General features: G+C 37.9%; 1 protein-coding gene across 2 annotated transcripts in view; it reads right to left on the reverse strand.

Annotated features, from left to right (window-relative positions):
- Positions 1-2,477: 2,477 nt before the first annotated feature.
- The window catches only part of Snx2 (sorting nexin 2), a 44,272-nt gene continuing 24,296 nt past the window's right edge, over positions 2,478-22,453 (reverse strand). The window contains exons 8-16 of one of the 2 annotated variants that reach the window (XM_040741817.1): positions 16,294-16,369; positions 15,520-15,633; positions 15,168-15,261; positions 12,856-13,061; positions 7,264-7,407; positions 6,815-6,826; positions 5,416-5,496; positions 5,239-5,310; positions 2,478-2,947 (exon numbers count right to left, since the gene is read on the reverse strand). In XM_040741817.1, the coding sequence (XP_040597751.1) occupies positions 2,897-2,947; positions 5,239-5,310; positions 5,416-5,496; positions 6,815-6,826; positions 7,264-7,407; positions 12,856-13,061; positions 15,168-15,261; positions 15,520-15,633; positions 16,294-16,369 (850 nt within the window). In that variant the 3' untranslated portion in view covers positions 2,478-2,896. The remainder of the gene's footprint in view (positions 2,948-5,238; positions 5,311-5,415; positions 5,497-6,814; positions 6,827-7,263; positions 7,408-12,855; positions 13,062-15,167; positions 15,262-15,519; positions 15,634-16,293; positions 16,370-22,453) is intronic. The other variant, XM_040741818.1, reaches the window with a different exon arrangement.

The raw sequence follows: 22,453 nt of genomic DNA on the forward strand, positions 1-22,453 counted from the left end.
TATGGTGACACACACCAAGTTATCCCACAATGCAGGAGACTGAGGCAGGAGGACCACAACTTTGAGGTCAGTTTAGGATTCATAAAAAGATGCTGTCTCAACATACACATTTTAAAAAATCTTAAATGTAAGTAACACAAGCAGTCATAATATAGTCCCTAAGTGACACAAGAATGGATTCATAACCCACATCCAGATCATTTACTGTATTGCTGTGTTGATCTTTTTTCAAGTTTATTTGATTAAACTTTTTTTTTCATTTGGAAAGAAAGCATCTTATTTTTAATTTTATGTGTATGGGTGCATGTATGCCTGTGCACCACCTCATTCCCAAAGAGGTCACAAGAGGGTGTTGGATCCCCTGGAACTTGAGTTGTGAGCAGTTATGTGGGTGTGGGAACTGGAACCCTGGTCCACTGAGCCAGCAGCAGCCAGCACTCTTAACCAGAGTCATCTCTTCAGCCCCAGGAACAAACTTTAGAAATATCAGTAAGAGATAAGATCAGTAAATGAAGTAATAACTGTTAAAATGCTGGGAGGTGTCAGGGACTCATGCAGTTTGTCTGAGGTTTACAATACACTAGCAGTAAATTGGGCCAGAGGAATTAAGTTTTGGTTGTTTTCTAAAACTTCATCAAAACTGAAAATACTCAATTATTTGGAGCTATAGAATATTCTAAATATGAAAGCTAGGATTTGAGTAACAGTTACTTAGCTATATATAAGCCACATTTGGAATTACAACTAGGCCATCATTCAGGTGAAACTATATTCCCAACAGGGTGTTTTTTTTTTTAACATTTATTTCACGTGTGTATGTAAGCATGCATGCCACAGTGTACATGTGGTCGGAGGATAACTTTTGGAGTCTATTCCCTTAGTGGACCCAGGGATCAAACTAGGGTCAAGCTTGGTGGCAGGTGTCGTAATCTGCTGAGTCATATCACTGGCCCCTGGTTCAATATTTAGGTAGAAGACACCTGATATTATTACAAATTACTAATTTCTCAAAGCTATTTTCAATGTAAGCAGTGATGTGAGGCTGCATTCTTTCTCTGTAGTTTTCTTAAAAAGTAAACATTACTTCCTATCTTCTGGGTTGGCTTTCCTGTTCAGTTCATTAAGCATTTATTAGCACATGTGTGACAGGTACTCTCTTGGGTTCTAGTAGTCTCGTTTGAACAGCACCCACAGCGGTGTTGACATTTCAACTAAAACCCATACTCAGAAAATAGTAAGTCACTTCATATACCCAGTAAGACACAAGGGAGATGTGGTCAAGGCGTTCCACAAAGACTTCCTTTGCGTGCATGCTTTTGATGGGATGGGTAGAGGGTTAGAATTGAGAGACTTTGTAGATAGGACTACCCTCAAACACATGATACTGCCCAGCCTCTCAAGTGATGGGATTAGATATGTGCCACTGTGGTGTGTTCAAAGTCCACTCATCTGCCTGGAGTCCTAGCACTAACTATTCCAGTGTGCCCAGAATACCACTGAACAAGCAGTGGGAGTCAAAGGGTACTTCAATGTTTAGCTGGAAGATGCTGGAAACAAGCCCTCCATTTCGGGACCCTGTGACAAGTTGGCAATTATTGGCTAAATGAGCAGTATGTTGAACAGGCAACCTTAGAGAAGTCCAAAGAATTGTGTCATTGTCCTCCCTCCATGCACTCCTCCTTTCCCTCATGCTCTGCTCCTAAGAGCCTGGCTTTGTAGGTGGTTGAGAACCAATGCAGTTTGACTAGCCAAGTTTATCACCTCTTTAACAGTACATTGCTGCTATCTGATTGGGGGAAAATTAGTGGTGCCAGTCATAACTTCTAATTTCATCATCATTGAGCACTGCATATCAGTCATCTAAATAGGACACACAAGAACTGTGAGAAGGCTGCGAAAGACACGGTGTGTTTCATTTTCCTTCAAATTTGTTTTTGCTGTCCTTGGCTACTCATTAAACCATGGGTTTTAATCTGGTACCAATTACTTGTCAATCATGACTACAGATGACCTGCTTTTAGTTTAAAATAGAAACAGAGGCAACAACAAAACATTTGAAGAGCTAAAGAAAAAGAAATCCATGACACCTATGACTGAAACACAAACACCATCCTTTGTTTTGACTCTCTAGTCCAGACTAGCCTTGAATTTGCAATGATCCATTTATTACAGCTTTCCAAAGTACTGGGATTACAGGCATGATTGCATGCCAAACCTCTTCTAACTCTTCAGTTGGGCATTTATAATATTCTCTTCTTTACCCAAAATGACCAAGGTAACCATTCCCTGATTTATAGTTGTTTTATAAGACAATTTATAAGTTTCATTTAGTTATTCAATGTAAGAACTTGGCATTTCCTATCAAATAAAACATTTAAGGAATGACAGTATTAACTTCTAAAATACATTTAGAAGTATCTCTTCTTATTAAAAAGATCCCTAACATGTTTACATACTCAAATAATTTATTACTAGTATTTCACAAGTAATATTTTATTACTATAATCACAAAATCATAATTTCTGTACAGGAATGTATAAGTGAACATTAATCAATGCATTTGCTAATTTGCTTCATAATGAGGGTAGACATACATACTACAGAACATAAAAGACAAAAGATTGTAAAATTTTCTGGCCTTGCGGTGCACTTTTTAGTGCAATTATTTAAGACACAATAGTGTTCAATTCAGCAAAATATTGCAGAATGTCATGCCACAGTCCACTTAATTCAAAGAGGTTCAGGACATGCAGCTTGTAATAAAATGTCAGCGCATATGTTTTTATATATAAAAAAACCACATGTAATTCATAAAATATATAGTGGTTTATTTAGATGGTTTCTAGATGATCTCACTGAGGAATCCAAGGTCTCCTTAACGGGGATAACGTTATCGCTAGGCAATGGCTTTGGCTTCAGGTAGGAATGCTTCCCAGTACTTTATCAGCTGTGGGCGATAATAAAAAGATATTTTGTTACATTTTTGTCATTTTAATGCATATATCCCTTTTTTAAAAAGTATGTATGTAAACAGCTAACTCTAATTTAGTCTTTTAAAACTTACACATGTAACTGTTTGAACTTATGGGGATCACCTGCTCTTCCTTTGAGAAACGGTCTCACAGTTAACTCAGGCTGGCCTTAAGCTTCAGGTTTTTATGCCTGAGCTACCCCAGTGCTGGAATTATATGTGCAGGACCACACCTTGCCTGTGTGGGTTTTGCTTTGTTTTTGATGGCTTTTTCAGATAGGCTCTCCCTACTGTATAGAACTATCTGGTCATGACTTTGAGACAGTCCTTCTGCCTGTGCCTCACTGTGCTGGGATTATAGGTATTCATCACCAAGCCTGGCTACATATGGTTCTTAAGTGGATCATTTCCTTACCAGATGTCTTAGCAACAGAATTAATATATAACCTATTTAAACATTACTCCTAGCTAATTACAAATTCCACTGTAAACAATGTCTATTTTTATACTTCTTAGACATATGCAAAATTATACATAGAATTATACTATTATTAAATAATTAAAAAACAATAATTTGCAATATAAAGCAATAACATCCTAATTTCTAGGATAGTCACATTTTATTTATATAATATTATTATTTATATACACATTTTGCATTATTGCTAGTTAAGACTAAAATAAAGGAGGAAAAAGTCAATATTGAGTAAGAAAGGTAAACAGGGGCTGGAGAAACCAGCTACCAGTCTCTGGGTCACTCAGAAAACAGACTGACTATATACTAAAAAGTTAAAACAATGTCTTTGAGCCAGGCGTTGGTGGCGCACACCTTTAATAGCAGCACTCAGGAGGTAGAGGCAGGCGAATCTCTGTGAGTTCAAGGCCAGCCTGGTCTACAGAGTTGAGTGCCAGGACAGGCTCCACAGCCACACAGAGAAACCCTGTCTCAAAAAAAAAAAAAAAAAAAAAAAAAAAGTCTTTGAAAACAACTTTATCTGATTTAGATTTTTTGAAGACAGGGTTTCTCTGTGTAGGCCTGGCTGTCCTGTTTGTAGACCAGGCTGGCCTTGAACTCAAGAGATTCACCTGCCTCTGCCTCCAGAGCTCTGGGTTTAAAGGTGCACCACCATCTGGCAGTTCCATTTTTAAAATCTAACTTTATTAGCTTATTTGAAAATGATGTTGTATTATATAGTCCTGATTGGCCTGAAAACTTGCTCTGCAGACCAGGCTCACCCCCAGGGTGTATGCCCCTCTAAATGCTGGGGTCACAGGCTCACCTCCAGGATGTATGCCCCTCTAAATGCTGGGGTCACAGGCTCACCTCCAGGATGTATGCCCCTCTAAATGCTGGGGTCACAGGCTTGCACCGCTGTGCCTAGCTTGAATTTGAAGACATAACATAGTATATGGACAAGTGTCTATTAACATTTTAAAACTAACTGGAAGAATTATTCTATTAAAGACACTAAGTTAATTTGATTTGTATATGCAAGATGATTTTTATAGATTTTATTTAATGTATCATGGAAGCTTGTAGTCCTAGGTAAGGAAACAAATGCCACTTGTAGGGTTAAAAAAATTCCAAATAAAACAAATTTATCAAAATACTACAAAGAAAAACTTTTTAAAAATTAATTTTCAGTCTAAGTTTCTGTTTTGGAGGAGAGAAATGTACTAGGAGTACTTAGTCCCCCAGGGAGTCTGATAGGGAAACCAGGAGTGTAAACCATGGTGCACTCCTACAGCCTCAGTACTAGGCAAGGCTGAGGCACAAGGACAGCAATTCCCAGGCTACCCTGAGGTATTCATAGATACCGTCTCCAAAACAGAATGAGCTTCAAAGACAGGGGTATTTCCTGGGTAGGTGTGTTAGTCTGAACGCATGTGTACCACATGTACACCTGGTGTTCTGGGAGGCCAGAAGAGGGAGTTGGATCCACTGGAACTGGATGTGATTACCATGTGGGTGCTGGGAATTGAACCTGGGTTCACTCTAAGAGCAGGAAGTGTTCTTAACTGCTTATCCATCTCTCCAGCCCCTCCGTGACCTTTTAGGGCCTAGTTTTGGGAATAGTATACCTCTGTGTATTATTGAGTAGAGGTCAACAGACCTAAGATAGTTTCCAATTACTTTAGCATTTGCCACTTTGTTGTCCTAGCTTTTTTAGTCTATCTGTAATTTTTCCTCCAGCTTAAAAGCCTATTAATTATCTTTAAAACAACTCTAAGAGAAACCTTAGAAGTTGTAAGGAAAATGAGCTTACCTGTTGCTGTGTTTGTACTAATGACTCCAAGTACTTGATGATAACAGATTTAAAATCTTTCACTCTTTCTTTCTGTTAAAGTACAATACATTAAAAAGGACATTAGTAGGAAATTAAACTTAATTTTACCACAGAGCTGTAGCAAAATTAAGGAAAGTATGGAATTATGATACATGCCTCAAATCTTCCCACTTCTTTTCGAATTGTTTTAGAGATCTGCTCAAAATCTCTCTCTCCTTGTTGTACTTTCGCCTCCCACTAATGAAAACAAACAAGAGGAAAAAAATGCTTATTTTTGCCTGGAAACAAATATTGTACTGTCATGATTACTCATTTAATGCCTAAAAGAACCAAGAAAGATCGTCGCTGGAACACCAACCTAACGCAGTGCAGTGTGTATCTAGAGGCTGAGGACAATTGGGGTAGAGCAGTGCTGTCAAGCATGAACAGCCGAGTGAGATCTCTAGCACCCACGAGGACACTGGGTGGGCAGCAGCTGCCTATAACCCTAGCAGCCTGCAGGCAGAGACAGAAGATCCTTGGGGAAAGCTGGCTAGCTAGGCAAACCAAACCACCAAGTTCTGGTTTAAGTGAAATACTGTGACTCAAAACATAAGGTGGAGAATGATGAAGTAAGACATCTAAACATGATACTCTGGCTTCCACATCCATGTACACACATGTATGTCCATGCACATATACATATGTCCACACACATTACTTATGCTCTACACACACACACACACACACAGTGCATTTCACTTCCTAGTGGTAGAAACACAAGTCAGCTTAAATTCCATTAATAGTTCATTGCTATACTTATTTAAGATTAGAATACTTCAATATTTAATGAACTACAATGTCCTGCCAGGTATGATAGCTCTTGCCTATAATTCTAACATTGAGAAACAGGACTGAATTCCAGGCTGGCCTTAGGTTAGACCCCATCTAACACGGTTAGATTCCACCTCAAAACAAACAAATCAAAGAACCACCTTATCAATGCCCACTATATACATCTGGAAGAATTTTGAGTATAAAGTTCACTATAAAATAAACTAAAAGTCCTGCAGTTCAATTTTTTATTTTTATTTTTTGGTTTTTCGAGACAGGGTTTCTCTGTGGCTTTGGAACAGAGCTCTTGTAGACCAGGCTGGTCTCGAACTCACAGAGATCCACCTGCCTCTGCCTCCCGAGTGCTGGGATTAAAGGCGTGCGCCACCAACGCCTGGCATGCAGTTCAACTTTTATATACAAATATACCAACAATACATGTTTATCACAATTCATGTGGTCATGGAAATACTTCAATATATGACAAGAACTTCAAAAAAATTTTTGTAATGGAAAAATGACTAGATTTTTTAAAAGTGGAACTATTTATTGTCTACTGAAGACTCATCAATAAACATTAAATTCAGTATGATAACAACAAAATGTGACTAGTGACAAATGAAAGAGCTAAAATAAAGATTTAAGCAATGAAATGGTATTTTCCACTATGTAACCAAAACACTAGTCCATACTCTGCAAAGAGCAGGTGTAGTTATTCGTAGTAATATAAAGGTTGTCCTACCTCTTCAATTTCCTTATTGAAGCATGGCAAAAAAAGTGTATAAATTATAATAAACTTATACAAATTTATTAAAATACCATATATAATACATATATATGGGGTATAATATTGCCCAGAGAACTAAATGTGGGTAGATATACCCTTAAAACCATTTTTAGACACAAAATGAGTAACGATCTGAAATCAAAACTATTTGAAAAAGAAACGTATACAAAGGTTAATTTTAGACTGCTTCCTTGCATGCTTCTTCACTCATTTCATAGGCATGTGAGGTAACAAAAGTCCCTGGAGACTTTAATGGTTATAAAAATGTTACACTTCTAACTAAATCACATAATTCATAAAAAATGGAGAAATAGCTAAGTGCTGAATGATTCAGAAAAAAATATGAAAAATTATGCATATATGAATGACATGAAAAATCTGAGTAAAGAAAGTATTATAATTACCTCTCTTATTTCATTTTTAGCTTGTTGAATTTTATCTGGTTTGTTAGCAACCATCATTTTTGCTTCAGTTTCACGTTTTTTGAGCAAAGTGATTTGAGCATCTTCCCATTTCTGCCAGCATTTCATCCGATGGTCAAACACACCCTGTAAGTGGATGGCAAAAGGCTATTAGGCAACAATGCAAAAATACTTTCATTACAATGTAAGTATATACTGAAATCTATAAAACTATTTAAAATGTTATCCTAATATATAGAGATAATGAAAATATGCATGCCAATAGCAATTTCACTAGCTTTTAGGATTTTCAATGTGGCTTACAATAAGATGTAAAAGAGTTGTATGGTCTAAAAAAGGACGTAGTTAATGAAGAAATACTGATATACATTAGATGTTCTATTGAACAATATACAAAAAAAATTTAATGTTGAAAAAACAGAAATTGAAAACATAAAATGGGCCAGGCCAGCCCTACCTCTGTAATCCCAGTACTATGAGACGGAGGCAGAAGGACTGTTGCTAAGTTTGAGACCAGCTTGTTTTATATGGTGAGTTGTTTTTTTTTCTTTTTTTTTTTTTTTTTGGTTTTAGGAGACAGGGTTTCTCTGTATTGTTTTGGAGGCTGTCGGTCCAGCCCGGCATCAAACTCACAGAGATCCGCCTGCCTCTGCCTCCTGAGTGCTGTTATATGGTGAGTTCTAAGCAAGGCAGGTGTACACACAGTGAGACATAGTCTTAATCACACACACACACACACACACACACACACACACACACACACACACACACACACACACACACACACACACACGGGGGATCCTAAGTAACAGAAAGTGAAGTACAAATGTCATAGATGACTCTAATAGGAAAAAGCAAACAATAAATAATAGAGTAAAGGTCTGACAAAATGGGGAAGAGGTGAGTCCTGTGCATGGCGAAAAGGGGCAGAGAACACAACCAGAAGGCAGAACTAGATGAAGACATCGACAGAGGCTCTACCAGAAGTCAGCCAAATCCACACCTATTTTCAAGGGGCAGTCAGAGTAAGATCAAGTGAATGAAGAAATAAGTGAAACACAGACACAGGAGAGCAACTAGGGTGTGAACAAAAGAAATGGGACAGGATGGGGCAGGATGGGACGGGATGCGAAACCCACTATGAATTTTTCTAGCTTGATTTTGGAGATATGTTAACATTATTGTAAATGTTTACTAACTCAGCAAATGAACCAACTATTAACAAACTAGGTGAATCAAAAAGCACTATACCAGAGATATTTCAATTTTAATCAAGAAGCAGTAAATAGCTGGGTGTTGTGGTTCATGCCTATAATCCCAATAACTGGCAAGAGAGCCATGAATTCAAGGCTACCTTAGCCTTGACCCTGCCTCAGAGAAACAGAAACAGAACATCAGGAACTGGGCCCTAAAGAAACACAAATCTTACTTAGTTCAAGCCTGACCTTGTATCTAGGAAGCGCCTCCTTTGTACAGTACAATTTTTTTTTTTAGTTTTTTGAGACACAGTTTCTCTGTGTAGCCCTGGCTGTCCTGAAACTCTGTAGACCAGGCTGGCCTTGGCCTTGAACTCACAAAGATATGCCTGCCTCTGCCTTCCAAGTGCTGGGATTAAAAGCGTGTGCCACCACTGCCTGGCAAAAAAAACAAAAAAGAAGCACAAAAAAAGGGGATGAAGGAAGATAGCAATTTGACTATAAACAGAAAAGCCATCACTAAGCAGACAAAAGGAACAAATGGTAGTTGTATAAAATTGAGTTTCATATCTATATATAACTACTGGTCAAATAATTATACTTCTAGGAATTTTTTTGTTGAAACACCTTGAATTACTTGAATATGCCATGGGTTTTAGTTCCAGCATTATTTGAGCAGATGTAATGGCACACACTTGCAATCACAACAGGAACCAGGAAGCTTTCAAGTTCAAGATCATCCTTAGTTATATGGTTTCTAGGCCAAAAATAAATAAATAAATAAATAAATAAATAAATAAAGTGACATGTCTATGAATGTTGATCTGGAGATAGCTCTAAAATGGACTGAGTGTAAGATGCAGGTAAAGAACAGTATGCTCCTCTTGGAGAAAGGCAGGGAAGGAGGGAGACATCTGGAGGATGTACTGACAAAAGCACAAAACAAGTAGGGATAGGAATAAAAATTGGTGTCATGCACATGCATAACTAGTCTTTTATGAAGACACTCAAGAATCTTAGGAGATTAAAACTGCTTTCAGAGAAACTAGAAGTCTTTTGTGCAGAGAAGGAAATGTACCCTTTTGGTTATATGAATAGTCCTGTGTGCCTTGCTCTTCTTGCCTGTTACTCGCTCTTACGACTCTGATCTCTTACGCTCAGGCAGCTGACCCAACCAACATTTCAGTAGAAGCTGACCATAGCTCTGTGACTCTCTTAGTCAGTCCCTTCAACATTTCTCAACACACCTTTGATACTGAAGTAGAAACGAGTTTTTGTATGAAAAAATAATTTTTCATATAAATTTTGGTGCCCCTGGATTAAAAAAGTTAAGTAACTCTTCCCACGCCCAGCTGATTGTGGCACATCGTTTGATGCCAGTGTTCTCTAGAAAATTTTGGACAATTTTCTAACTCAACCACATGACACAAAGAAACTCCAGATTCTCTAGCCTCCTGGAGCCTAAGGCCAAAAGTGAACACAAAGAAACTCCAGACCACCCCAAGCCTCCTAGACACTTGGTTCCTGGGAACTGTTTGGTCACAAAAGAAACTCCAGGGGAAACCACAAACTGCCCTGTAGCCTCCAGGATACAGTTCTGAAAATTACTGGTATCTATGAACAACAGTCCACCTGCACGTAACAAGACAAAGCCATAGAAACCACAGATGTTCCCTCTCAGCACTGATGAATGAGAATATTGGTTTTCAATGCCAAAATGACTTTGAAAAATTCCCCTAACTATTCCTAAATGTCAACCAATCATAAACCAACCTGTACCTACTGATGTAATCCTGTGATTTTTTTTCCTTTAAAATCTAGCAATAGAAAGGGAACTCCACTTCCTCTGGAGGCTGCTGTGTCAGCTTGCTATATGGGGTTCCTGACATGGTTGGATGAACAATAAATCTTGCTTTTGCAGTTTGGTGGGTCTGTCTCTCCAGTGGTCTTTGGGGATCTTCACAACTTGGGCATAACAGTAACTAATTTCAAAGAATGTAAAAACCTAACAAGATTTTAGGTGTAGGAAGAATGCTTTTTCCTGAGGGATCACCACAGGCAGGTCTACCCTACCATGGGGCCTCTCCCTGGGAAGCTCTTCTCAGCACGTCCTCAAAGACTGTCAATCTCTTTCCTTGGTCCACAGGTATCTCTTCTTAAGCATTCTTGCTTTTTAAAGACTTATCATTACCTCTGTACATGTGGTATATGTGTAGGAGCATCTGTGGAGGCCAGAAGAGGGACGGCATTTGATCCCTGAAGCTGGATGTGAGCCAGGCAGTGTAGGTGCTGCTAGGAATTGAACCCTTTCTTCTGACAGTGCTCTTAACTGAGAACCATCTCTCCAGCCTCCTGTTTTTGTGTTTGTTTTAAATAACAGCTCTCAACATCTCTTTAGAGACAGGCAACACATGATGAGACAGAAACAGGAATCACCATCTGGTGGTGCATGTTTGTAATCTGGGCACACAGGAGGTGGAGTCAGAAGGATCTGGAGTTCAAGGCCAGTCTTGGCTACATAATACTCTCAAAAACAACAACAGAAAAATACCAGGTCTTGAAAACCAGACAAAGATGAGGTTAAAAATAAAAGCTGCCAGGCTGGAGAGATGGATTAGGGGTTAAGAGCACTTGGCTGATCTTCCAAAGGCCCCAGGTTCAATTCACAGCACCCACATGGCATCTCACAACTGCCTATAACTATAGTTCCAAGAGATCTGACACCTTCATATTAATGCACATAAAATAAAGTTAAAAATATATTTTAAAAAGATAAAATAAAAATGAAGGCTGCCTAATATAATAAAGAATGCACTAAAACTGTAACAGCTCTAAAAAAAGAAAAAATTCACCAGAAGCATAAGGAGTAACATAAGAGTATATAAATTTGGTAATTTTTGTAAACTCTAACAATGCACCATTTGGAAGTGTTAAATCCTCTACAGCTAGCTCACAAAACATCAATAGATAGGCAGTGTGCCAAGAAAAGAGAGGAAGATAGTCTCGTTAGCTCTATAAATATTTGAATTCATGGTAAAGCAGTGGGTAAATAGCTGGATCTTCCCCATGACGACTTTGAACCATAACAGTAACTTAAAGACACTGTAACATCACAAAATATCTTCTGAAAAATGTTGACATACTGATAGCTCAGTTTGAGGTATGAATACTAAAAGCATTTGCAGAACACCAGTTTTTAACTAGATTCCTTCTGAAACTACTCAGAAATAGGTTTCTTTAAAATCTAGTATTATTTAATATGTGGTCTAATTTAGTGTCATTTCATCTATAAATATGTGACTATACATTTGAGTACACAGACACAAAATCTGTTTATTGTCCAAATTCATGCTAAAGACCTCCTGAACCACTGAACCATTAAGACAACCATCATTCCTACTTACATCCCATTTCTCACCCCTCCTCCCCAACTAAAGACAGTTCAGGCTGTGTAGACCATGCTGGCCTTGAACTCACAGAAATCGGCCTGCCTCTGATTAAAGGTGTCCCACCACCTGGCTTTTATCCTATTTTATTGCTTACTGTCTACCATGCTTTACTGGCGAGAATAGAATCTATAGGCAGCTTCAGTTACTGCTAGAATGAGCAAATAAAAGTAAATAGTTACAATTTTAATATGAATATGAAAATAAATGTATACTGTTTTCACTTCTTATTTGGCATTGCTTAGACTTCTCTCCAGCCCTTATCCCCTTTTTTTCCTTCAAAATTATTAGTGTTTTGCCTGCATGTATGTCTATGTTAGGGTGTTAGAAACTTTGGAAATGGAGTTACAGACAGGTGTGAGCCGCCTTGTGGAAGCTGGGAATTGAACCCAGGTCCTCTGGAAGAGCAGTCAGTGCTCTTAACTACTGAGCCTAGCTGTTGTCCTTAGACTTCTTCCTTTTTTTTTTTTTTTTTTTTTTTCTTTTTGGTTTTTCGAGACAGGGTTTCTCTGTGACTTTGGAGGCTGTCCTGGAACTAGCTCTTATAGACCTCACAGAGATCCCCCTGCCTCTGCCGCCCAAGTGCTGGGATTAAAGGCTTGCGCCACCACTGCCCAGTTGTCCTTAGACTTCTTAAAAACAGTTTTATTGTACTATCTATGTCATAAGAAGAAAATGATATTTACAAGCACTCATCTAAGTTAATTTTATGTAGTAGTGCAGTAGGATTTGCTCTCTTAAATATATATCTAACAGAAAACTGTGTGTGTGCGTGTGCGTGTTTTGCTAGGTAATCCAAACTGCAGGCTGGCCCTGAACATGTGATCCCCCTGCATCTGCTATTCAGGTGGTAGTATTACAGACAATTTGTATTTCTAAAGCAAATGGCTTAAGTAAAAAGAATGTAAGAAAGCTTTTATAATAGGGCTTACTTTCACTGCAGCAATGAGCCGAATGTAGTCACTAAGAAGTTCTGAGAACATGTAAAAGTCAGCAAAAGCTTGTTCTTGATGTAATTGGTCTATCTTCTCCTCAACCTCTGCAAGCTGAGACAAGGCTCTAGACAGGGCAGTGTGGTCTTCAGAATTACCTAGCATGGCAGCACTCTTAGCAAAGGCAGCTGTGTTGGCTGAAAGCTCTGAAATTTCAAAAGAAAAAAAAAAGTACTTAGTATTTGTTAGAAAAAATTTAATATTATACCCGTTCTCTACATGCTCTCTAATTGTATTTATTAGAATTTAGGAATATCTAAAATTAACATGAAATAGAATGCCTTGGGCACAGATGCTAGTAGAAGCACCACTGCTGTATGGAGTAACGGCTGCAGAACACTAACCCAGCATGAACAAGGGCCTGTGTTTACATCCAATCCCAGAATAGCCCCATAACCCTCCAAAAAAGAACCACAACTTATGTTTTCAGATGGTGAACTGTGACTAAATAATTCAATAACCTGCCTTCCCTTTTTTACCCCAAAGTGCTCATTTATTCTCTTTTATATTCTGTTAAAGACATAAGTGTGTTTCTAATATAAGAAACATAAGGATAAAAATTAAAGGGGCTGGAGAGATGGCTCCAAGGTTAAGAGTTTGTACTGCTGTTCTGGAGAACCCAATTTGTAAACACACACACTGACACACAGAAGTACATATAATTAAGACTAATACTTTTTAAAAAGATCACAATTAATTTATACTATGCTCTTCGGCATTTAAACATTTGTCATTGAAAATAATGTCTCAATTTTTAATGACAATCTTACCTACCCAGAAAGAAAAATAAGGTAAATATACAATTTATTTGAAATTAACTCAATTTTTTTGCTTATTTGTTGTGCAATGATGCTAAGAATTAGAATTTTTTTTTTTGAGACAAGAGCTAGCCTGAAACTCACTATTTAATCCAGACTGGCCTCAAACACTTAATTTCTCCAATCAGAATTTCTAGATTATTTTTAATATAACCTTTTAAATACTTCAAATGAAGAAAACTTAGGTGTTTAAAGGCTACTCACAATGACTAAGAATTACACTTTCCATAGCTGTGTCATTACTCTATAATTTCTTTTTTAAAAAAAATCCAAAGTCTACTTCCTAAGAGATATATATTAGAAAAGTAAAGCTATAATAAACTATTATATAGAAATGATTATCATATGGTTCAGAAGTTAAGAGCACTGGCTGCTCTTCCAGAGGACCCAGGTTCAATTCCCAGCACCCACACAGCAACTCACAACTGTCTGTAACTCCAGCTCCAGGACATCTGGCACCCTCACACAGACATGCATGCAGGCAAAATACCAATGCACATAAAATAAAAATAAAATCTAAAATAATTTATCATAAGTAATTAGTTTTATCACTACTACCTGAATGAAATCTACTAAACATCACATCGTGTCTTAGAAAACCATTAAAAAGAGTCTTAGACACTAAAAATACCCCCACCCCAAAGTTAAAGCAAAACAACAAAAATCCAACCCAAAACCTTGCAGATTAAAAAAATTACAACTCAAAATTTCTATCAATTTTTTACTCCCAAAACCTAGTCTTAAATACCATGGTTTGGACATCATAATTTTTTTCTGTCTCTAACCCAGGCTGGGCCTGCACTCCACGTATGGAGGCTGGCCCTGAACTCCTTACTGCCTGATTTAAGTGGTGCTGGAGCTCAAACTCAGGGCCTTCTGCTTGTTCAGTAAGCAATACCAAGTAGGAAACATATCCAGCCCCTAAATACATGGAAACATAAGCAAAATAGTTCACAGGTTTTCAAGAAACCAAGGCACAATACAAATACCTTCAAGAAAAAAAGCTGTAGATACCAATTTTTAATCTTTTCCACCATGGTTCAGAGAATTGAACCAGGGTCTCATGCATGCTAGACAAGCACTCTACCACTGAGCTCTATAAATACAAATTTTAGAATCTCAAATTATAATCAATTACTAATAAAACAATTTTATCTCTTAAATTATAAACATATCAAGAGTTGACCAAATGAGTAATAATTTTAGTCTGAAATTAAAAGTTTTATAAACTTTTGAAGTTTTAAATGATATGAAAACAGAATATTCTCTTTCTGTCTTGTGACAGCCTCACTATGTAGTCTGGGCTAGCTTCAAATGCATGGCAGTTCTGCTTCAGCCTCTTATGTGCACCCCACTCAGCCCAAAAGACTCTCTGAGACTGTCTTTCCTTCCCATGGCCACTGCAGAGGGTTCACTTTAACCTGGCAAACAAACCTTTCCTATGACAGACCAAGGCTTCGACACTGGCATGAAGTTTCCGAAGTTGCTGGTCAAGATTTTCAAATTGTTGTTGCTTTTCTTCAAACCACTAAGGAACAAAAAAAATGAAAAATGGAGCTAATTTAGGACGAGCGAACCATTGTAAATTAGGTTACCAATAGCAAGCTACCTTCCTTGTTTTAGAACAGCAAATTAGCCATATGTAACCATGGTGGTCAACTGATGTAGCTGAGAACTGAACTCAATAAGCAAATTAATATCCTATTTTCTGCTTGTACAGCTTTAAAATGCAATTGTTGGGCTCATTAATTCATTTCATTATTCAAGTCGAAAAATCAGCTCTTACTGCATCCGATTCATTCATCTTGATTGTCATTTTGTTGACAGCGTCGGCAGCCTTGTTCACCATCCTCAATATTCCTGCTCCACTCAGAGCCTGTGTATTAACTGCTCTCGGCAGCTGGAATTGAATGACAAATAAGGGCAAACAAACCGGTTAAAAGCCTAGAGATTTAACTGGGCACAAAAGAGATCCCCACTCCTAAAATAAAGAAAAGAGAGGGAAGAAAAGAGAAGAGGCTGTATTTTCTTCATGCTCATACATTTCAACAGTGAGATCTAATTTCTCAAATGTACTACTTGTACATTCTCAAAGGAAAACTTAAAAAATAGACTTTCCATTTGCTTTTCTTCTGCACGTTTACATTTAGATAGAACAAACGCTGTTTGTCAAAATACATTAAGAAATTGCCAAGCTCTACCACTGGCCACCTGTCTGAAGCACAAACAAGCTGCTGGTGAGCAAAGATGCTCCTGAGGAAAATCCCCCATGCTTTGTTAGAGCTGTGCTTGTGAGTTTCTACAAAATTCTGAGACTCAGGCAGTAACAAACAGAGCAGTGACAGTAAAATTATTTATAATCATTTGATTAAATCCAGTTCAAACTTTTCAAGAAAGGAACTGATCACCCTCTATCACTAACAGAAGGTGTTTGATAGTAATTTAGTTCAGCAGAATGCAAAGTCCCAACACACAGCCTTACTGTGTCTACTAACTAATCATTTACGGAATAGCTACACTAGTATTAGTTATGACAATGAGGCAATTAAGGGAAAGATACCTCTGAGCTTTCCAAGAACTGCCTTAAGTCAGGATCCTGAAGCAAGGTCGGATGCTTTACTGTTCTCTGAAGATACCTATATTTAAGAATTGAATTGGTCCAATTTTAGTACAGTTTTAAACTGTGTTTCAACAAACAAACATAACTAGGTAAAAAGTATCTTAAATCTATCTCTTATTAGTCTTCATTCACTATCTAGAATTGTATACAAATTGAATAGGGCATAGTGTTACACACCTTAATTCCAGCACTTGGGAGGCAGAGGTAGCCAGATCTCTGTGAGTTTGAGGATAACCTGGTCTAACACAGCAAGTTCTAGACCAGTTAGGTCTACATGTGAGATCCTATCTCATTTTTTAAAAATTATTGTATATTATGTGTATGTGTAAGTGCCTACATGTGCCACATACATTTCTGGTGTCTATTGAGGCCAGAGCTGGACTCAGAGGTAGTTGTGAGCCACCATGCATGTACTGGGAACAAACCCATATCCTCTGCAAGAGTAGCAAGTCTTCTTAACCTTTGAGCTGTCTCTCTAGTCCCTTTGCTCACCTTTTGAAAGTGGGGACAAAGTAAATAATTTATTCACTTCACACTGTGACATTTTAGTTACAAAGGGGTGTATGAGCTTGTGTAACAATTTGCCTTTGGTTTAATGTTTCCAGCTACAATTTTAGAGAAATAAGTTAACATGCCTCTATGTGTATTTTCTTGTCATCAAATATAATTATTACTATCTCCAAATTAGGAGATTGCCTATCGATAGTTCTGCTTGTTGGTAGATTTAAACAACAAACAGCTTTTGGTCCTTGGTTTTGATTTGATGAAGAGTAAATTTTCTTCATCATTTCCTCTTTCTTGGGGAGACAAGTTCTCATTAAGTAGCCCAGACTGGTCTATTTGCTATCCTCCTGTGTTAGCTTCCCATGGGCTGGAGTTACAGGTATATACTATCATGCCTAGCAATTTCTCTATTTTTTTTTAAGTTTTCTTTCATAAATTTTAGTCACTATCTTCCTAGAAAAGCCTGTTTTTGTTTGCCATCCACAATAAATTAGCAATCATGATTTCATAGAAATGAAAAAGGTTAACTAGTTGATTTTCACTTATCTAATCCAATTTTGTTAAAAATGTTTCCCTCCAGGCTGGATGATGGCTCAGCAGTATAAGAGCATTGGCTGGCCGGGCGATGGTGGCGCATGCCTTTAATCCCAGCACTCAGGAGGCAGAGGCAGGCGGATCTCTGTGAGTTCGAGGCCGGGCTGGACCGATAGCCTCCGAAACAATACAGAGAAACCCTGTCTCGTAAAAAAAAAAAAAAAAAAAAAAAAAAAAGGAGCATTGGCTGCCCTTCCAGAGGACCTGGGTTCAATTCCTAGCACCCACATGGCAGCTCACAACTGTCTGTAACTCCAGTTCCAGGGGATCCACCACCCTCTTATGACCTCTATGGATACCAGGTACACACATAGTACACAGACCTGCATGTAGGAAAAACATCCATATATAGTTTTTTTTTTAAGTTTCTCTAGAATATATTAATGTTTCTATTTTATTTCAAAATCCTTGGGGCTTGCTGGCCAGACAGTCTCACAAACTGGTGAACTGGAGCACTCCAGGCTCAGTGAGAGACCTTGTCTCAAAAAATTAAGATAGAGAGTGATTTAGGAAGATAACTGATGTCTCAACCTCTAAACGTGTGTATGTATGTGCACATGTGCACACATATTCTCTCTCTCTCTCTCTCTCCCTCCCTCCCTCCCTCCCTCCCTCCCTCCGTGTGTGTGTGTGTGTGAGAGAGAGAGAGAGAGACAGAGAGAGAGAGAGAGACAGAGACAGAGAGCTATAAAACATGCTTAGAGTTGGGGCTGGAGAGATACCTCGGCAATTAAGAGCAGTGGTTGATTTTCCAGAGAAGCTGGGTTCGATTCCCAGCACATACACTGCAGCTCACAACCACCTGAAACTCCAGCTCCAGAGGATCCAATACTCTCTCTGGCATTAGCTGGTAATGCACACATATGATGCACAAACATACATGTAGGTAAAACACCCATATACATGACAAATAAAATTTAAATAAATTAATTAATTTAAAACATAAAATAAGGCTTGGGGTTAAAATTTTAAATGTTATTTTTAAATAATAAGACTCAGACTCACAATTTTTAACAACAAAATTCTCCTAATACTATTGATAAAGTTATTCAATTTAGACTCATACTACATGAAGCAGTTTGTATATATTGTTAACGTCAGTGCTGGAAAACAGTAGGTGCTCACATACAGAAACAAGACACGCAGCACTCAATCACTACAAAGTATTCCAGCCAAGTGTGGCAGCATGTGTAATCTCCTGCATTTTGGAAATGGCCAAATGGCTAGCCTGGGCTACATAGTGAGATCCTGTCTCAAGAAGAAAAGAAAGTGACAAACATTCTATATTTTAAGCCTAAATAAAAATACCTACCATTCCAAAGCACATTTTATAGTTTATAAGCCTCAAACAGTAATAAAAAGACTAATCTATAATTAAGAAAGTTTGAGACATATTATATATGTACTTTCTTCTTTTAAAAAGGTCATTAGTGGGGCAGGGGACATGTGTGCAAAAGCCAGAGGACAAGGACAACTTGCTGGAGTCAATTTTTTCCTTCTACCATATGGATTCTGAAGATCAATCTCAGGTTGTCAGGGTTGGTGGCCATTAGCTTTACCTGTGGATTGATCTAACCAGCTCGCTACTCCTTTAAGAATCACTCAATAGTATTAAATTGACACTACAATACAATATACAAGCTCTAACTCTTTTTTTTTTTTAAATAAAGTCTCACTACATAACTTTGGCTGGCCTTTAATTCAATAGGTAGACTATGCTACCCTTGAACTCAGAGACCTGCCTGTCTCAGCTTCCTGAATGCTGGGATTGAACACATTTGGCAAGATTTAACTTTTTAACTTTGGTAAATTCTGTTACCAATATTCAGTTGACAGTGGAGCTCATTATTATCCTGGCACATAAGACCTTTCTGAGGAATCAACTTCAATAAATAATATTTGAGAAAAAGACATAAAACTTTTTTCTTAAGGGCTATAGGGAAGTAAATAAATAAAAGATACTGTGGCTTTTATAATGTTAAAATTAAGAACAAGGTTTTAAACAACAAACATTTATAAATACATGCCAACTCAGGGAGAACATAGTGAGGCCCAAGTTCAAGGGAAAAGAAAGAAATGAAACACATTCAGAAGAAGAATATGATATAAAAACACATATGAAGAGAGAGAAAAACAGGAAATCTCATGAAAGGAAGTAAATGTAAACGACAACTGAAGTTGATGCCAGCCAGCTAGTATCACACTAAGAGGTGGCCAGCAGCAACTCAGATCTGCAGAATGAATTGAAAAGGATCTTTTGGGCTTTCCAGTTTCTACTTGCATGTGAAGACAAAACAAGACAGCTGCATAAAATCCTTAAGATGTATAGTTTAAAATCCTTCATGGAATTTACAGTTGTTACTAGAAGACAGATGATACACTATAAACATAAGAATCGTGTAAATGACAAAATACATAATATGGGACAAAGTGGCAAGTCCTGAGACAAAAGAATGGGACCCATGGACCGAGTACATAAGATGTGGTCATGCCAATTTAGAGAGGTTACAATGAAGCCAGGTGTCAGAACAGACTTTTCTTGAACATTTAAACTTGAAAGGATAATGAGATTTAGGTGGGTAAAAGGTAGAAATGCAGCAGATTCAAAACAAAAGGGTCATTGTGGCCCGGAGCAAAGTGGGTGACAGGTAACAACAAGATGAATGAACAGTGCAGGTCAGGTAGGGATTTTAGTCAACCTGAAGAGCTTTGGTTTTATTGAGTGACATTACATTGTGCAATCTGCCATGGAGTGGTTTTGCTTGTTTTGAAAGTGTCTCATGTAGTGCAGGGTGGCCTCAAACTCCATGTAAGTGAGGGTGACCCTGCACGCCTGATCTTTTCCTCTACCCGGTGCATTGACTACAGGCTTTTGAAACTACATCCAGTCCAAGGTATGTTCTGTACATGCTGTATTAAAAAATAAAAAACAAAGAAAAGAAAGAAGAATAGAATTGTCAAGGATGGAATTGGTGAGCCCATTAGGAGAATATGTAGCTAATTAAGCCTCTGGACTGCTAGTCACTAGACTGGAGTCCAGGCTTCGGAAACAAGCAACAGAACTTCCTGGTAAATCAGATAACCCTAGACAGTGACCTACCTCCAAAATCTTCTGATATGGAAGAGTAGGATTAATCAATCTATCTTATCTGTTTGGGTCATGCAAATGACATTTTTTTAGGTGCTTGACAAGAACACTGATGCTAATCAATTCATTTAGAGATAATTATACACTGAAGTTACTTCTTGCCCAAGGTCACATAAATATTGTAGTACAGGGCAGATTTCAATGGAAAGTCACTCTAAATCATGCCTCTCTGAATGTCTTTGTCTCCGTCTGTTTGGCTTAAGAGATACTTGCTTGTCTTTTGCCCCACTCCCTTTTAAAAAAAATACAGTCCAGGCTGGCATCAAAGATACAGATCACAACCTCCTGCCTCACTCAGACTCCCAAGAAGAATTACAGCTATGAGTCACAATGCCCACCTATTATACTCTTAATAAAAGTATTTTCTCTTTCTGGTTTTATAAAACATTTAGTTTTATTATTATTGAGACTGCAGTCAAGCATATAAGTGCATGGCATACACATGGAGATAAGAGGACCACTTTGTAGAACTGGTTCTCTCATTCCACCTTTATGTGGGTTCCAGGGATTGAACTCAGGTTGCAAGGAATGCATAGCAAACACCCTTACCTACTGAGCCATCTCATGGGCCTAGGAAAACAGTATTAGAGTTAAGCTGAAATCACTTCCATTTCATCTGTTCTATAAATCAACTAATTACACTTAAGGCAGCATTCAACAAGTCACATTTATCAGTAAAGAAAGTGCCTGCATGTAGAAGGAGGGTAAATTAGGACAAAGTATGACAACACATGAAATGTCATGATACCACTTTGTATGCTAACTTAGGAATTTTCAGAGACTTTTAAGGGACTACTGAAATTAAAAAGACACGTTATACTGCATGAAGCTACTGTAATGGACTAGATGGTACAGTCAAACTAGAAGGACACTGAAGCATCAAATTCCATGTCCTTGGCACAACAAATCTTAATGTCTAAGCAAGCATGCCATCCAAACTTTTCAAACTTCCTCATAGGGTGTAGTGGTGCACACCTTTAATGCTAGCTAGCACTTGGGAGGTAGAGGCAGGCAGATCTCTGAGTTCAGGACTTGCCTGGTCTACAGAGTGAGTTCCAAGAGAGACAGAGCTATAGAGATTCTATCTGAAAAACCCAAAACCAAAATAAAGAAACATAAAACAAACAAACAAACAAACAAAACCCAACTTACTCATAGGAAATATGATTTGAAATGTTTCTCCAAGGGGTATGGTTATATTTTCAAAATTAAGAAAACCAAGAAAGAGCTGGGTGTTGGTGGCTCATGCCTTTAATCCCAGCACTTGAGAGGTAGAGGCAGTCAGATATCTGTAAGTTCGAGGCCAGCCTGGTCTATAGAGTGAGTTCCAGGACAACCTCCAAAGCAATACAGAGAAACCCTGTTTCAAAAAATAAAAAACAAAAAACAACAACAACAACAAAAAGCATTACAGGCCTTTAATCTTTAAAGTATTCTTTCTACGACTTCTCTTAAACACAATTAATTCCAGTGCTTACTTAAACTTCTGATTCAATTTAGATCATTTTGAGTAACTAGATTCTCTCTGAAATAATCTCACTTTTCAGTCTTTTAAATTTAAAAACAGTAAACTACATATTCTTTAGATATTAAGTTTATTTATTTTTAAACTTTAAAAATTTTTAATTTGGCCAGGTGGTGGTGGTTCATGCCTTTAATCCCAGTATGCGGGAAGCAGAGGCAGACAGAGTTCGAGACCAGCTGGTCTACAAGAGTTAGTTCCAGGACAGCTTCCAAAGTCACAGAGAAACCCTGTCTTGAAAAACCAAAGGAAAAAAAAAATTGTATTTTATACTGGGCAGTGGTGGCTCACGCCTTTAATCACAACAATCAGGAGGCAGAGGCAGACAGATC

The sequence above is a fragment of the Mesocricetus auratus genome, unplaced genomic scaffold (genome assembly GCF_017639785.1).
Source record: "Mesocricetus auratus isolate SY011 unplaced genomic scaffold, BCM_Maur_2.0 Super-Scaffold_6730, whole genome shotgun sequence".
In the NCBI taxonomy this organism is placed as follows: Eukaryota; Metazoa; Chordata; class Mammalia; order Rodentia; family Cricetidae; genus Mesocricetus; species Mesocricetus auratus.